General features: G+C 56.2%; 2 protein-coding genes across 2 annotated transcripts; one reads left to right on the forward strand and one right to left on the reverse strand.

Annotated features, from left to right (window-relative positions):
- Window positions 1-2,355: 2,355 nt before the first annotated feature.
- On the forward strand, window positions 2,356-12,016 carry INS49_012352 (uncharacterized protein; the record flags this gene model as incomplete). Its single annotated transcript, XM_043173056.1, has 5 exons — window positions 2,356-2,545; window positions 2,630-6,042; window positions 6,244-7,492; window positions 7,539-11,015; window positions 11,073-12,016. The coding sequence occupies 5 exons, from the start codon at window positions 2,356-2,358 to the stop codon at window positions 12,014-12,016; spliced, it is 9,273 nt and encodes a 3,090-aa protein (XP_043022353.1).
- Window positions 12,017-13,487: 1,471 nt separating this feature from the next.
- INS49_012353 (uncharacterized protein) lies at window positions 13,488-15,182 on the reverse strand (the record flags this gene model as incomplete). Its single annotated transcript, XM_043173057.1, has 1 exon — window positions 13,488-15,182. One exon carries the CDS (start codon window positions 15,180-15,182, stop codon window positions 13,488-13,490), a length of 1,695 nt encoding a protein of 564 aa, XP_043022354.1.
- Between the last annotated feature and the right edge of the window lie 1,687 nt (window positions 15,183-16,869).

The following is a 16,869-nucleotide window of genomic DNA, read 5'->3' on the forward strand; positions in this document are numbered from 1 at the left end:
TACTTGATGGATGTACACAAATACCTAGGAACGCTACCGAGTCTAGTTGGGAGCAATGTACCCGCTACTCGGGAGATGCAGTCCGGGAGTGAGGTCGGCAGGAACAAACGGCGTGGCTCCGCTGGTCTGCGGTCACGCCCAACACACAGGCTAGGCTGGGTATATACTAGACTGCACAGGCTAGATAGACAAGGCCACAAACCTTGGTAGCCAAGTGTGTTCGTTCACAAGATCAGCCCTGACAACGCGATGCAACCTCGTCACATTTCATCTGAAATCGAATCTCCGTCAGCATTTGGGACCTTGTTGGAATGTTCGCCAGCTCAGCGTCGGCGTGCCATCCGGGACCGTCAGACCGTCTGAACTGCCAGGGCCGTCTCGTCCGATGTATTGGAACCCATGGGTGCCCAACAAATCTCCCGGAGACCCGCGACCTCGGGAACCAAAATCTGAAGGATGATCCATCGACAAGCAGACCAGGAAGCCAGGTGCGCCAGGACGCTACAGTCCGGCACGCATGAAGAACAACTTTGGAGCAGCTTTCCGAGGCGTGCTTAAAGCTCCAGATATCGCCGGGCACGCGCACAGTAAATTCATGCTCCCGCCCCACACGGTGAACCGATTCACGGCGCCTCACCTTTCGTGCTTGACTGCCGCACCAGCCGCTGCAGTCATCAGGCGTGCAGGTTCGGGTTGCTCAGGCTTTGGCGCCCACCTCTCAGGTCCCTCGCGGGAACATACAGTATATGCACTTGTTAGTACGGATCAGCAAGCGACGGCCCAGCTAGCGAGCCACGTAGCACGCAGGAAAAGTCGAACATCTGCAAACCAACGTACCACTTGCAGCACGGCTGTGTCTTGTCATTGGGCGACGGCAACACCCACGGGCACTTCCTGGTAACCCTGTGCCGTCTCTTGATGCCCGTCGCAGCAGGGCAGTCCCGTGGTTTGGGCTTACCCGTCCAACGCGCCGGCGACTTTCAAGCCATCGCTGGACGAACAGCCTGGCAGCACAGACCCCGGCAGGTTCAGGAACCTTCTCGGGCCCCAAGCCGTCAAAGAGACGTGGCAGCCATGAGGAGGGCGGCTAAGTAGGTAGCACTCAGCATGCCACGTTCTGCTCCAAGGGGCATAGCTCGAGCTCTTTTCTGCGCTACTCAGTGCCTGAGTGCGGGTAGGCGACATGCATCCGCGGCGTGGAGGGCAGAAATGGTATCCCGCGTCGACCGGTGGCCGGCGGCTCCTGTACAGTATACTGTAATCTGGAAAGGTCGACAATACTGTACATGCCACCTCGATATCGGCCTTGCAGATCCAAAGTACACATACCCACGACCCGTCCCATGCACGACTCTGGGTTTGGGGGGACGTGTTGGGCCGCCAGGTGCCCCCCATCCCCCGGACCACTCTGGCTGCGTCGCACGGCGTCGCCTTGCTCGTGTAATCTCATGGTGCCATGCTATGATACAGACCTCTCTTATTTTCCCTCCATGATTCGCACTGCTTGTCTGCCTCGGTTTTCTACTAGATGAGTCTTGACGTGGCGCCAGTGCCAGTCACGACCGCGCATCGGCCAATCGATCCCCGGCAGAATGCCTGTCGTGGGTGTGTCCCAAACTTTCTCCATTGAATCATTTCGTTGGCATTGACAGGCCCTTGGAAGTTTTTCTTAAAAGTGGAAACTGTGGACTTCCACCGCGGGGCATCGCGATTGCACCAGATGGACCCTCTTCCCTTCGCGCCTGCCTTTCAACACACTGTTGCCGGGGACACCCCATCCCACCGACAGACCGTCTCTCTCAATTTTTCAAACAACCTCTCTCCGTTGCCCTTCGGTGACCTTGCAAGCATCTCCCTCCTCCTGGCTCACCGTATTAAAGTCGTTTGATCCGGTGCATATCCCGTCACGCCTTGAGGCTTGCATATACCTCCTGCGCCCGCATATCAAGTTGTGCAGCTTGCCAAAAAACTTTTTTTCCCTTTTGTGCATACACCGTCTACCAGTCGTAAGAGCGTCTGCAGCATTGCTTCTTTTGCCATATACCCAACGATCACATCAGGTCGCCATTTGATCCCCTCGCCTGTGTGCCACGACAGCACACCCTCGTGACCGCGCACCACCCAATCGACTCGCTCGCCTGCCCAAGCTGCTGCCCCACAGGACGCAAGCAACTCCTCGGGCACTGATTGTCTTGACCTGACCTGCATCTGCATCTGCATCTGCAATCCACCTGCAAGACCGGAGGACCAGCATTGTTGCGTCACCTTTATGGCGAACGACATTAAAACCCAGGACCTGTCTTCTCTTGACACTTCCTTCGACCAACAGGCGTCCCAGCCCGCGGTCCAACCAGTATGAGCTTCCCAACTAGCAGTATCGAATTCTGTCCCGTCCGGACAAACATCGACTGGTCCCAAGTCCAGTTCTCGGATTATCCTAATCAAGAAGTGCAGGTAGCGGACTACTCCAAGGTTGAGTACTTTCAACCTTCTGACTCCGATGAGGAGCAGAGTGATGAAGCCGGCCACCACTCCAACGGCCAAAGTAGGTTTTTTTCTCTTCTCTTTCAATTTCCGCCTATTTTTTGAAAAGAAAAAAAATTCAACACGCATGCTTACAACCGCGTAGATGGACACGCTGCTGACGGCGGTAATGTAAGCGGAGGCGATGGCCTCGCCTCTCCCACATCACCTGGCGATGGCACAGCGCCTATCAGCAGCAAGACGGCCAAGAACAAGGCCAAGAAGGCAAAGCAGAAGGCAAAGGAGAAGGCAAAGAAGGCCGCTGCTCTTTCCGGGGAGTCCACCCCGTTGGAGACACCAATGACGCCCTTGTCGCCTGTCTCGCCCACCGGCGAGTTTGGCGAGGGTGACCAGGCGGCTACTCCCAAGAGCAAGAGCAAGAAGAAGAAGAAGAAGTCCAAGTCCAAGAACAGCCTGGATTCTGCCCCTACTTCTCCACCGCCAGAGCTTGCTTCTACCGAGCCGAGCAGCATTCAACAGCCGCAATCCAACGTTCAAGAAACGGAAGCCGCCCCGGAGCCCGTCCAGGAGGCCGTTGCGGAACCCACTTCAGCCTCAGAGCCCGCACCAGCCTCAGAGCCTGCCCCAGCCCCTGAGCCGGTGAAAGACGTGACGGAGGACGCCCCCGCTCCTCCCGCTGAAGCCCCCAAGGCCGTGGAGCCGGAGCAGCTCGATCAGAGCAGCTCGATAGCGGTGGAACCCACCAGTGAACCCAATTTGGACAGCACCGCCCCCAGCGCGTCTGAGCCAGTTCCTGAACAGGCTCAGACCAACGGAGATGGCTCTGGTCCGGTGGAATTGAGCAACGGCACCGCTGGTGCCGAAGAGCTGCAAGAGGCTGTCCCCGAGGCCGCCCCTGTGGCTGGCCCCGAGCCGGCTGCGGACCCGGTCGAGCCCCTGGAGACGAAGGAGGATGCGGCTCAGCCTATTGAGGCGAAGGAGGAGGCCCACGAGCCGAAGGAGGACGCTACAACCTCGAATGTCGTCAGTGACGGCCCATCCTCAACTTCCGCGGAGGAGCCGACCAACAGCGACGGATTGCAGCAGCCCGCTCAAGACTCGTCGAGCCTCGATGTCAGAGACGAGGCCGCTCCGGCTCCTGAGGAGGCTAGCGAGGCCCCCAAGGAGGTCGAGGCTTCCGAGAGCAAAGATGACGCCAGCCCCTTGAGTGACGAACCTAGTCGACCGACCGAGAGCAGCCAAACTGGAGAAGTTCAAGAAGAGGTCGGCCCCTCAACTAGCGAGACCAACGAATCCGCTGAGGAACCCGAGATCGTTCAGAGCCAAGAGTCAAGTGGAATCTCCAGCGACGTGGCGGAACCCCAACAGGTTGCAAATGGTGTTGCAACCAAAGCAGAGGTCCCTGCCGCAGTTGAAGAGGCATCCGCTGCAGTCGAAGAGGCGCCTGCTGCAGTCGAAGAGGCGCCCGCTGCAGTCGAGGCGGCCCCTGCTGCAGTCGAAGAGGTCAAAGAAGCCGATAATCCGGTCTCGGATGTAACGGAGGACATCCAGGAAACACCCGTACCCGAGGAAGAGGTCTCCGCGAAAGAGACCGAGCAGACTGCCGCCCCGACATCATCCGAGGTCACAGAGAAGCCATCTGAGACTCCGGTTGACGTCCAAGAGCAGCCCGTCAACACGGAGAGCGAGCAGGCGGCGCCAATCAGCTCCGGGGAGGCCGAATCTCCGTCGATTGAGCAAACGCCATCGGCGGCCCCTCTCAGCACCGACCAGCCTCAACCCGCGGACAGCGTCACGGAAGACAGCAAGCCGGAAGTCGCCGATACCACTGCGCCAGCGAGTGAGCAGCCGTCCGAGCCTATAGCACACAACGACGACTCTACACCGGCCGAACAGGCTCCCGTGCCCGAATTTGCAGGCCTAGAAACGAAGGAATCCTCCCAAGATGAGGTTGCTGAGTCGCAGCCGCCGAGCAGCGACCAGAAGGATGACAGCTCACCGGCCCAAGTCGAGCGAGCAGTCTCCCCGGCACCTGTCGAGCCTTCAACTATCAGTGAGGAGCCCAAGGAGGACAGTAGCGCTCAAAAGGTCGAGGCAGTTCAAGAAGAGAGTGTCGAGAGCCCAGCACCTGTCTCCGAGGACGCTCAACGGAGCGTTGTTGAAGAAAGTGCCCCAGCGGAAAGCGTTCTCCAGGACGATCAAGTCGCGAAGAGCGTTCCAGCCAGTACGGACTCGCCTGTCGATTCCGAAACGGTTCCAAGCGTTCTGCCGGAAAGCACATCCACTGACGTCGAGCCTACAACGGACATCCACAACTCAGAGGAACCTACTTTGCCTAGCACTGCCGAAAGCGCTCCAGTCGAAGCTGTCATCGAGAGCATTCCCACTGCTCAAGAGTCCACTGCGCCCCCAAGCGAGCCCGCCGCCGTCGCATCCCCGGCTGAGGAGCTCGAAGTGAAGGCCGAGGAAATCGCTGGAGTATCAGAGGCCCCCGCTGTCGATGAAAAGCCGGCTTCCGAACAACCAGCAGTCAGACAGGACTCGCCCGCCATTGATGATACACCCGCCGTTGAGGACACACCCGCCGTTGAGGGCACACCCGCCGTTGAGGATACACCCGCCGTTGAGGACACACCTGCTGTCCATGACTTGACCACGGAGAGCAGCAGTTTGCAGGCTCCTAACGACAGCAGCGTGGGCGGACCTCAAATCGAAGAGGCTAAAGAAGCCGTGGAGGTGGCACCTGCCAGTGTCGAAGAGGCCCCAGTCACCGGAGACAAGGAAGCAGAGACACCGCAAAAAGGAAGCGAAGAGGAGGCTGCGCCCCTACTGGCCGATGCGAGCGCCTCCGAGCCTCAGCCTGAGGCGGAAAAGGCCGCGGACTTGCCCGCTCAGACCGACGACGCAATTGTCGAGAAAGCTGTGGAATCGAGCCCACTAGGCGCCAGCGATGCCCAAGAGATCAGCTCTGAAGCGCCCGTGCCTCAGAGTGAAGTCTTGGAGAAGACGGAGCCCGAGCATACTTCCGTGGACAGCCCCGTGGTTGACAGCTCTTCAGCCCCCATCGAAACTCCCCTTCAGTCAGGAGAGCCTGAGGTCCAGCCTGAGGTCAAGGAAGACGTCAAGGAAGACGTCAAGGACGAGGTCAAGGATGACGTCAAGGACGAGGTCAAGGAAGACGTCAAGGACGAGGTCAAGGATGACGCTCAGCCTGAGGCCCAGCCGGAGGCCCAGCCGGAGGCCCAGCCGGAGGCTCAACCAGAGGCTCAACCAGAGGCTCAACCAGAGGCTCAATCAGAGGCCCAGCCGGAGGCCCAGCCGGAGGTTAAAGAAGAGGCTAAGGACGAAGTCAAGGATGAGGTTCAGCCAGAGGCTCAGCCAGAGGTCCAGCCCGACGTCAAGAATGACATCCAGCCTGAGGCCAAGGATGAGGCCAAGGATGAGCCCGCGGTTGAGGAGGACAAGGTCGAGGTGACTGAGACCGAAACTGCGCAAGGAAACGACGCGGGAAGCAAGCTTGAGGACGCGGTTCCTGCACCAGAGAAGGATGTCGCCGAGGTGAGTTACTGCCTGTTTGTGAAGCTGCTAATTTTTGGCGCAAATGTCTCGTTCTCTTTCAAATTTCTTGCTGCTTATTTGACTTGCTCTACTGGTTTCCATTTGCTTTGCCTTGTTTTGGCCTTCCAAATGTTTCTTCCCATTGGCTTTGGCAGCCTGATACCCAATTGTTGGAGACAGCACTAATCACGCATTGAACAGGCTCCTGCTGAGGTATCTGAGCCGCAGCCTAGCCCGAAAACAGAAGGTGTATCAGAGCCAGAACCTCAACAGGCGGAAGCGGAACTCGACAAGCCAGTAGAGACACCAGCGCCGATCACCGACTCACAGCCCGAGCAGGACGAGCAGCGCGAGATTCCGCGAACAGGCGAAGACCAGCCGCAGCAGCAAATCCCCAGTGACGAGCTCAAGGAGCCTGCCGTGGCTTTGGAGGACGGAACGGCGGACAAAGGTGAGGTCCCCCCAATTGACGATATCCATGATGTGAAGAGCCATGTTGCTTCAAATCTTGTCGACGAAAATCTGCCTGCCGTGGAGGAAATCCAAAGCCGTGATGTTTCAGCCGAGAACACGAACATCCAATCCCAAATCGAGGAGAACATCAACACTGATGTGGGCGCGGAAGCTGTCCCAGTTACGACTGCGGACGACCCGTCTAATGATAATGACTTAATGACGTCAAACGACACTATCAACCCAATACCCATTCAGACGAGCATCGAAACGTCCGTTGTCGAAGCTTCAAGTCCTGTAGAGGACCAACTGGCAACATCAGACGCCACTAGGCAAGCGCTTGAGGACGAAGATCCGAGCAGCAACAGCCACGATGTCCCATCTTCCGAGGTCGTCATCGATTCCGGTATTGCACAAGAGACAGCCGAGGAGGAGGCTCCACGAGAGGCTGTCCTAGATGCTAGCAACAACACCCAGGGTGTGGAGCAGCAAGAGCAACAAGATGCTCCCGTCACTCGGTCTAGCGCTGTTTCTGAGGAGTCCAACGATATCCCGGCTGTCGCAGCTGGCGCTTTGGCAGCTGGCTCGTTGTTGGTCGCCCCTGCGGTGGTGGAAGCTGCCGGCGCTCCTAGCCAAGATGACATCCAGAGCTCTCAGGACAACGTGGTCCGGGATATTTCTGAGGGTATTCCCAGCGAGCCTTCAGCTCACGATCTCCCCCCTCGCTCCCCCTCCCCTACCCCCGATGCTGCTACGACTGTTGAATCCTCCAAGTCTCCATCTGCCGGGTCACAGTACGGCACTATCACATCAGATCAACAAGAACAGCAAGCCGTTCAAAGTAATGAATTGCGCGAGCGTTCTACTGCCAGTGGTGCCGAATCTTCAGCCAAGTCTTCTAAGCAGGACATCGTGGTGAAGGATGAGGTTTTGGCCAAGCCAATCGCTGCATCTACAACACCAGGCAAGCTTACCATCCTTGCGTCCCTGGCCCTCGGTGCGTACGCGGTCTTCAAGCTTGCTAATGGTGCTTGGGGCTCAAGATATCCTTGAGTCGCCTGATGAGCCAGAGCCCGTGAGTGCAGACGACAGTGGCCCGGTCGTCGTGCAGGAGGGCGTAATTTCTGGGCCTGGGGTTGGGGATGAAGATCGGGGAGATCGTGATAGTGAAGTCGTTGTGGAAGATGCTGACGAAAAGGAGATCGCCACAAAATCTGGTCTCGAGGATGTTTCTCAGCCAGTAATCGAAGACTCAAATGACTTCTGCGGGCCGCCGAGTTCACCAATAGTCTTACAACCAGTCGATGAGGATCCCGCCATTTTTTCAAGCGAACAGCAGTTAGACCCGAGCACCGAAACGACACAAATGCCACAAGATGGCGATTCCGAATCTAGTCGAGTTTTGGAGCAACACACCGAACCGCCACCAGTACCGCAAGTCGAGCCTGGCAAACTGGGAGAAGAATCCTCCACAACCCAGTCCGAGAAAGGTCCCGAGGACGACGCGTTGCCTGAACAACTTATTCCCGAAGACAAAACATCCAGCGAACCCCAGCAACAGCGTTCATTGACCCCTGATATCATCGAGAATTCACAGATTGGGTCCAGTGTCGAATCTCCGCCTAGCTCGACTGAGAACCAATTGCCGGAATTCCTTCTCGTTGCACCATCCGTGTCTGATCAAAATCTGAAAGAACCTGAGCAAGTCGACGAGCTTATCGTCGACTCTTTGGGTGCCGAACAGCCCAGCGTCGAAGAGACTAGCGTTGAGCAGCCCAGCATTGAAGAGCCAAGTCCTGGCAGCCCGATACTTGTTCCTTCCACAGCCAACCAGCCTAATCCTGCACTCGGGATAGACTCTCCATCCTCAGAGGACGCTTTGAATGGCCAGGAAGAAAAGGTGGCCGAGCCTGTGCTCGCAGAGTTGCTCAAAGAACAAGAAGATTCTCCCAGTCTGGAACCAAGCACGGTAGACCGGGCAGGACCGGAGAGCCTGGTCCCCCTCGATGAGACAACTTTGGACAAATTCCGCAGCTCAGAAGAACTCAAAGAAAACGATGGTGGCCCTCGCTCCGAACAATTGGACAATGTCGAAAACCTGCAAGTCATAGATAGTGTGAATTCAGAACAAGCAGATGACTCGGAAGGCGTTCAACCTGGACTCAGCCTCGGACAAGACGGCCAAGAGGACACTGTCTCCCACACGCAGCCACTGGAATCGAGTCTTGTCACGGAATCTACTCAATCCTCCGGCGGATCTGTCAATATTACACCCGATCTTCCCCTCGATCAGGTAGAGAACGAACCAGCTGCCCTGTCATCCTCCACTCAGTCCGGTGCTGACCCGAGCAACGACACGGAGCTTACTAAAACATCACCTGTTGATGCGCCAAGCGACACCGTTGATGCACAAAACGACTCCCACCAGGTCGAGAGTGCCCAAGCTGTCGGCGAGATGTCTGGAAGCGACACGATAGACATCTCTGATGAAGTGGACCGAGACTTACTCGGGGGAGAATTGTCACAAAACGAACAGGACGCACCTGGACCCTCGCTGGAATCTTCGGACGTCTTGCCTATAGATGAGCAACCTCCCGCGGTGACAGATCCAGCGGATAGCGGTGAAACTCAAGTCCTGGACGGATTGGAGGCATCGCGTCAAGCAGAAACTGATGACACCAACGATGCCCTGGTCGTTAGCTCCAAAACCAGTCTCGAAGAGTTGCCACCAAGTACTACAGAGGAAGCACCATCCGGCGACTCATCACAACCACAACTTGATACCGCCACCAACGAGGAACTCGCTTTAGACCGAATCGTGGCAGATGATCAAGCCGCAGATGTGGAAGGAACAAGTCCACCAGGCTCTTCCACTCCAAATCTCGAGAGCCCGGAGCCAAGCGCCGATCTGGAGCAAGGCCAAGGCCAGGATGAAGGCCCCCAAGGCATTCAGGAGGTGAAGGACAACGTGGATCAAGCTGTAGCCCACACTGATGACTTTGGTGACAACTCTCAACCGAAAGGTGATCTCGAAACATCATCGGTGCTCGAAGGGGAGCCTGTCGTTCCCAGCCAAGAACAAAGCCAAGACATCTCTGGAGGCATCGAAGCCGACACACAACCTGGTGCATCTTCCCAAGGAATGGTCGATCAGTCCTCAAGCGAGCCTGAGGCTGTCATCGAGCCTGAGGCTGCCATTGAACCTGAGGCTGTGGTCGAACCCGAGGTTGTCGTCGAACCTGAGGCTGCTATTGAATCTGAGGCTTTAGTTGAACCTCAGGCTATGGTCGAACCTGAGGCTATTGTCGAACCTGAGGCTGTCGTTGAATCTGAGGCTGCCGTCGAACCTGAGGCTGTCATCGAACCAGATTTGCACATCTCAAGCAGCGGCCACAACTCTGGACATACTACCCCGAAACAACTTCCAGTTTCGAGCGAAGGCGAGGAATCCTCCCATGATCTCGAAGGCCAGAACGCGCGCAACCCACCAACGGACCAGCGAGGAGATCATGTCGAGCTTGTGAAAGGGCCAGACAGTATCGTTGACCAAGATGGACTACAGCAAGATGAAAATGAAGCTCCTGGACAGTCTGTCCCTGAACCCGCCGTTGAACCTCATGAAGATGAGTTACCCCAGGACCAAATCGTTTCGGAGGATGCTGGGATAGATGGCCACGGTTCCAAAGAGCAAGATTCAACTCAGGAGGTCGCTACACAAGATTCTGTCTCTCAGGACATCGACCAGCCACCTGAAATGCCACTGGAGTCCAGCGTAGACCCGATCATCGACGGAAAACGTTCGACCGAGTCTCTCCCGCATCAACCGGCCGAGCAGACATCCGAGGATGATAACGATATCAAAAATGCCGGGATTGCCGCTGCCACTGCTGCCGTTGCTGGAATCGCTGTTCACGAGCTCGTGTCGAGCAAGGATGATGTCGGAGACGACCAAATAGCTGTTTCTGGGCCCACAGACGACGTCCAACGGCCTCGTACAGCTGACAAAGCTACTGGTACATTGGAAAAATCAGCACCAGATCAGAATGACCTCGAGGTGCGTTCGATCTCATCAGCTGCCCCCGACAGCCCTGAGGAAGTCTCATCGCAACAACCACTGTCTGAGTCATTCACAATCGTCGATCCACCATCGACGAGTGAGCAGGAGCAGGCCATTCTAGACTCGAGCGAAAAACCAGTACTCCTGAGCCGCGTTGATTCATCGACTCAAACTGATGAGCTCTGGCGCCCTAAGACACCTCTGCCTAGGGGTAGCACTCCTGGGATAGTGTTGCCGGACCCCAATGACAAGGAGGTCATTGGCAGGAGCCGAGCTAGGAGTGCCAGGAGAATGAGCAGACAGAGTGTCCAACAGGCAGAAGAGGTTGTCGCTGCCGCAGTCATCATTCGCGCAGCGGCCGACACGCTTGGTGAAACCAGCGATCGGATGGCAGATCACGTCAAGGATTTGAAGCAACATGGAGAAACAACCGCTCCTTCGAATTTGCAGGTTGATGGGAGGGGTACGAGGGTTGCGGATACTAGCATTCCTTATGATTTCATCGCTGACCCAACTACAGGCAAGGAGTCTTCAAAGACAGATGACAGGCTTCCGAGGTCGCCACGCTCAAGAGAACACCGGGCCAGTCACTCTTCGCGATCTAGCCGCCCGAGCACACGTGAAGATGGCACCACGAGGTCCTCGCACCACCGTCACTCTTCTCACAGGCATCGTGCGGACGGTGAGCGGGAGTCTGAGCAGGTTCCGCGCACACCGCCTAGGCATCAAGACACGGGTGAGAGCGCACATGGCAGCCATAGCTCCCGCTCTCGGCGCGAGCGCACACCTCAAGAACAAGCCGAGCATGAGAGGCGAAAGGAGGAGCGCCGGCTCGCACGGGAGAAGGACAAGGCGAAGACGGACTCACCAGTCGCGGAGCCCAAGGGCAAGGAAGTTGAGGCACCGCCGTCGGCCGACCGCTCTCACCGGAGCTCTCGGCGCCACAGCTCCACTCGCCACAGCGTTGCGTCGCCCTCCAACACCGCCCGGACCGAAGCGTCTACTGCTGCGCCAAGCAAGAAGTTCTTCGACATGAAGAACGGCCAGAGCGTGATGGGCTCCAGTTTTGGCGGCCCTCTCACGGCCGATACCGCCTCTACAAGTACCAAAGACAAGGACACCATCTCGTCCTCTCGCCGCTCCAAGGAGGTCACCCGCCCACCACCAGTCGAGCTCAAACGCTCCAGCACCACGCGTTCCAGCAAGGGCGTGCGGCGCTCGCTTGATCAGTCTAACGCGAAGCTCCAGAAGGCTCGCGAGCAGGAGTCCACGAAGGCGGCCAAGGAAAGCAAGCCGCGCAGGGATGACAGCAGCTCTCCTGCCCCGGCGGATGCAAAGAAGGCGAAGGACGACGACAAGCACCGCAAGTCGAGGCTAGAGAAGCGCGAGAAGGAGGACAAGGACGAGAAGAAGAAGAGTTCTGGCGGTCTGAAGGGCATGTTCAAGAGGCTCTTCTCGAATTAAGAGCGGTAACCCCAAAAGGGGGGGATGAGAGCAAGGTGTGGTGGTTTCCAGGGTGGTCAAGTGTGTTTGTTCGTTTCTCAGGGTGTCTTCTGATTCATGATTTCCCATCACGACGGCCTATCTCGAGCGGATGACAAGCAAACTTTTGGCGGATCGTGTACGATTTTGACGACATAACCAGTGTTTGGAAAGATTGAAAGAAAAAGGGGGGCTGCACAAGCTGACTTTAAGGAGGATAGGAGGAATGGAAGTGTATCATCGATCTACTTTGGATTTTACTGAATCTCACGTCTCACTTACGCATCGAGTGCCTGTCAATACGTGCCTGTAGGCTGTCTTCAGCTGCACCCTTGCTCACAGCTTCTCCTGGTGTTTGCCGGAAGCACAATGGGCCGTCATAAAGCTGGGCGAAACCCATGTGCTACCATAGTAGGATGATAAGACTTACATACAGTGTGCACTGCAGACTTGTATTCTTCTGTGCTCGCCGAATTTCATTTTCTTGTAGCTGGATCTGGCACATGGAAAAGAGAAAGGTTTCTGTTTCACCTGCTATGGGCTCACGCATACAGATGACGGCGCACGGTATAACAGTAACTGCCAGCCGCAGCATTAACAAGGTGTGCGAGCTGATTTCTACCGGCTTTGATCAGGCTATCCACATATATCTCGGGCCATGCGTATCTCTGCAGTGTCTGTTCGTGTGGCTTATGGAATGCCAGTAAAAGTCGGGTACATAACGTACAGTTTTAGGACTCAGGTGGCACCCGGATTAGAGGTACGTCTCGTGTTAGAAGCTAGTACTACTAAAGAGCCGAATGAGATTTCTCCTCGGTAGGCTGCGCAGCCAAAACATCAGGCTGGAGATCTTACATATCCGATCGCTTCCTGACGAAGAGACTTCCGCAATCCATATATTGTAGATTGGTAGACTGCCTCTCTAAAGGTATTCATCTAGATTGGGTTTTGAGAAGCCAAACGTTCCAGTTACCAATACTGCTCCTCTTTCTACTTCCGAAAATGATGTATTTTGATATGATTAGGTTTCCTCCTACTCTGAGACACAACTCTGTCTCGGAAGCACTACAATTAATTCGTGCGAAAATACGTGGTAGTATATAGAGGGCTGGACCGGGCAGCCAGTTGGTTGGCCTGTAAGGTCGCACCCCAGGTCTCTGAGCGTAAAAAGATCAACATATCCAGCAGGAAACAGATAGCTAAATTTCCATTGCCCGTGTTCTTGGTTCAGTGTCCGATATCAGCCAAATATTTCGTCTCAGTCGATGCCTCTGAGGCAAGTGTGTCGTGGCATACGCGACAGTTGTAGTGGCCAAATTGTTACATGTGTCCTCTCACGTTATGTCAAGATCTGGATTTTCTACAAAGGGTGAACTTGAGGAGTGCTCATCTTGAACAATCTGTGCCATAGATTCATTTCAGCCCCCACCCGCTATATACAAAACTTGCCATTTTATTTGTTCAGCCGAGGAGCCCTCTCAGGGTCCCTCCAGTAAAGGCACGCCTCGCGCCGGATCTCATCCTTCTCGACCGTTGTCCCGTTAGGCTGGACGAGCAGCTGCAGGGCAGGATCCGAGTCTAGCCCATAGCCGGACGGAGTGTACCGAGGCCACTCCGGCGATCCTGCGTACCTCAGCGAGTTGGGGTCTCCGGTGGCGACGAAGCTCGCCAGGTACGCGTGGTACACGTGGCTGATCTCGGGGTACTGCACGCTGGGCTCGTTCCAGGTGTATTTCGTGTCGGATGTGTGCGGGATGCCCTGCCATGTCGGGTAGGAGTTGTTCGTGTTGAACCTCGCCTTCCAGGTCGGGACGCCCGCGGTTGACACGCGATAGGCCGTCTCCTGGCCTGGGCAGATGTACGCGAAGTCGCTGAAGGCGGCCGAGAGCCTGTTGTACTGGGTACTGTTGGGCGAGTTGGCGTAAGGCGAGGAGGCGACTGAGGATGGGTCCGGGTACAGGGAGTCTAGCAGGGCGATGTCGGTGTCGTTCAGCTCTGGAGAGATGTTGTGCATGAAGTCGAGGAACTCCTGGTTGGTCTCGAGCGTGCCGATGGTGTAGTACTTGCCCTCATCCGTGACGGTGCTGGACAGGATGGGCACCTTGTGGAACGTCCCGTCGTAGCCGGACTGCGAGCCGAATTTCTCCAGGAGCGGGCCGCCCTGGACGGGCTGGAAGGGCCAAGTGATGCTCGGGTCGTACTTGTTGTATAAGTCGGTGCTGATGTTCCGGATCGCGTTGATGTCCGCGGACCTCAGGCAAGCCAGCGAGGCCGCGTTGTCCCCCTCGAGTGGGCATCCCAGGTAGCTCGTGAACTTGTCCATCTGCTCCTGGTAGAGCGGGTAGCTGGCGTTGGGGAATGCCCGAGCTGTCACGGACCCAGACTGATGGTGGACTTGCGAGAAGAGCGGCTTGCCCTCATCCTCGCCGTAGTTGTGGAAAAGATGGATTCCGACGGAGTGACCTCCTGCCGAGCGGCCGCCGATGGTGACGCGGTCCGGGTCGCCACCAAAAGCTGCGATGTGCTTCTGGACGAACTGCAGGAAAAGCTTCTGGTCGCGGAGTCCGAGGTTGAGCAGGCCCTCCTCGTCAAACAGCGTCGACGGGAGGAACCCGAGAGAATTGATGCGGTAGTGAAAGTTGACCACCACTATCGGCGACTCTGACGAGGCGGCGAAAGCAGCGGCATCGAAAGACTTCCAGCTCCCGGCGTAAAATGCTCCTCCGTGTATCCACACCAGTACCGGCAGCTTCTCTGTCGGAGGGATGCTCTGGGGCCGGAACACATTGAAGTTCAGGCATGCCTCATCCTGAGTTGAGACGTCCACGGAAGTAGGGTCCTGGATGCACGCTTTGCCGTACTGCGTCGCGGGCTTCACCCCGTCGAATGCTTCGGGCCAGTCCACGGGGGCAAAGCGGCCCTCGCCAACTGGCTGCGTCGAGTAGTCGATGCCGAGCCATGCGTCGACTGGGGCGGGTAGTGCCTTGCCGCTCAACGTCTGGTTGACGGTGGTTCCGGTGAAGCTTCCGTAGCCCTCGAGCCTCACAGTCCTGTTCGTCAGCAGCGGTTGTTGCAGCGCCACGGCCGAACATGTGCCTGCCAAATATGCCGCAACCCTCATGAGGGTTGCTTTGCTGATAGAGGGCATCGTGGGCAACTACAGTTTCCCGAGGCAGTCAGTCCCAGTCGAGCGAAGAAGGGCTGCTCCAACTAGCCGTCTCGTCTCCTCCAGGCCTAGCCGTGCCGGGCGCACATTTTATATAGTCTAGATACTACCCGGGGATGCAGGTACTGTAGATCTGCGCGTCGGGGCGCGGGACGTTCGTCATTACTCGTTCCTATCACAGCATCCGACGGATTGGAGATAGCACGCACAACACTGGGCGGGCCATCGCCCACGGGGGTGGAGTTCCTCTACGGCCGTGCTCCACTTGGGTCAACAACTTCTGCCGAAGTCTAATCTCCCCAGACTTGGCAACCCAGCGCGGTGTGTTCATGCCTACACATATTGGTTGCGTAAATACGCTATGAGTGCCCCGCCCCGGCCGGCACCAAGTAGTATTGCCTGTCTTTTTGGGCAGTGGATGCCGAGGATGGCTTGCCGGTGATCGGAAGCCCGTTGCCCCTATCCCGGCCCTTGCCATCATAGCCCGCTATGGCATCAATTCCTGATGGGCGGGCCTTCCAGACTTGTACTTGAGATTGACGGAAGGCGGCGGAAGCTGGAAGGATTATTGACATCATGGTTTGTCTGCATCCGAGTTAAATGTTTAATTGTTGTAATAGGTGTGGCAATGTTTCGCCAACGTGAGACGAAATACTTAAGAGAAAGGCTATGAGACTGGACGACTGGCGCGAATAATGAAGCAGTACCAAGCCCAGAAAGCATGAGCGAGAGAATTGATCCCATAATATAGAGGTTCTTGTTTGTCGTCGATGAGTGGCGTCAGGCCGGCCTGAAATGTATGTCTGGGCATTGAATTGAGCAGAGATGATGACGGCGCCTTGGGGATATCGAGGACCGCAAGAGAGATGAGCCTAGCATCTATAGGCCCAAGTTAACCCCCCCCCAACAGAAACCCCTAAACGCGTGCTAAGCATTCATCTTCTATTCAAGGGCACAGGATGCTTATGGCTGTCTTAACTCTTCCGACTTTCCGCCTTGCCGTCTTTCCGTCAAATTTGCCGGACGTGAACTCAACAGTGTGTTCCTAAGTGATGTTCAAATTGGCTTTCGTCACTGCTGCAATGTTACATCACCTGAAACCGCACGGCGCCGCCTCCGTGTAGGAGAGGACTAGATGCCGATGAAGCCATCGCTACGCTATCAGGATAGGCTTGTATCCTGAATTGGAGGGGCAGACAGAAACGCGGAAATGCAAATCACATTCTTAGATTGTGCCAGCTAGGAAGTCCAAAGAGAAAAGTGTGGTTATGCAGGATTATGTCTCCTCTGACATGTCTAGAATCCATCAAAGCCAAGTGAAGGCTAAGGTCAGAATAATGAGGGAGCTGGCACCCTTGCCTGAGCACAATTTTGGACCATAATATGGCCATGTAAGATATAAATCCTAGCGGGCCTCATGAGAACCCTCACTCTCCTAATACTTCTCGACTAAGACTTCGACTGACAGATGTGAAGGACGTATTTCCGAAAAGCTCGCCGACATCTGAGCAACTCACTGCTGTGCTAATCACCTCATAGTAAGGCTTCACATCCCGCGACAATACTCGCTTTTGGAGGAAGTGAGCATAACACGATCCACTCATCGCTTTTGGCCGTCGAGGTAGGCATGATACGGGAAACTGGTTCCATTTCCTGGGCTGACAGCACC

This window comes from Diaporthe citri (genome assembly GCF_014595645.1).
Source record: "Diaporthe citri strain NFHF-8-4 chromosome Unknown scaffold_6, whole genome shotgun sequence".
Taxonomy (NCBI): domain Eukaryota; kingdom Fungi; phylum Ascomycota; class Sordariomycetes; order Diaporthales; family Diaporthaceae; genus Diaporthe; species Diaporthe citri.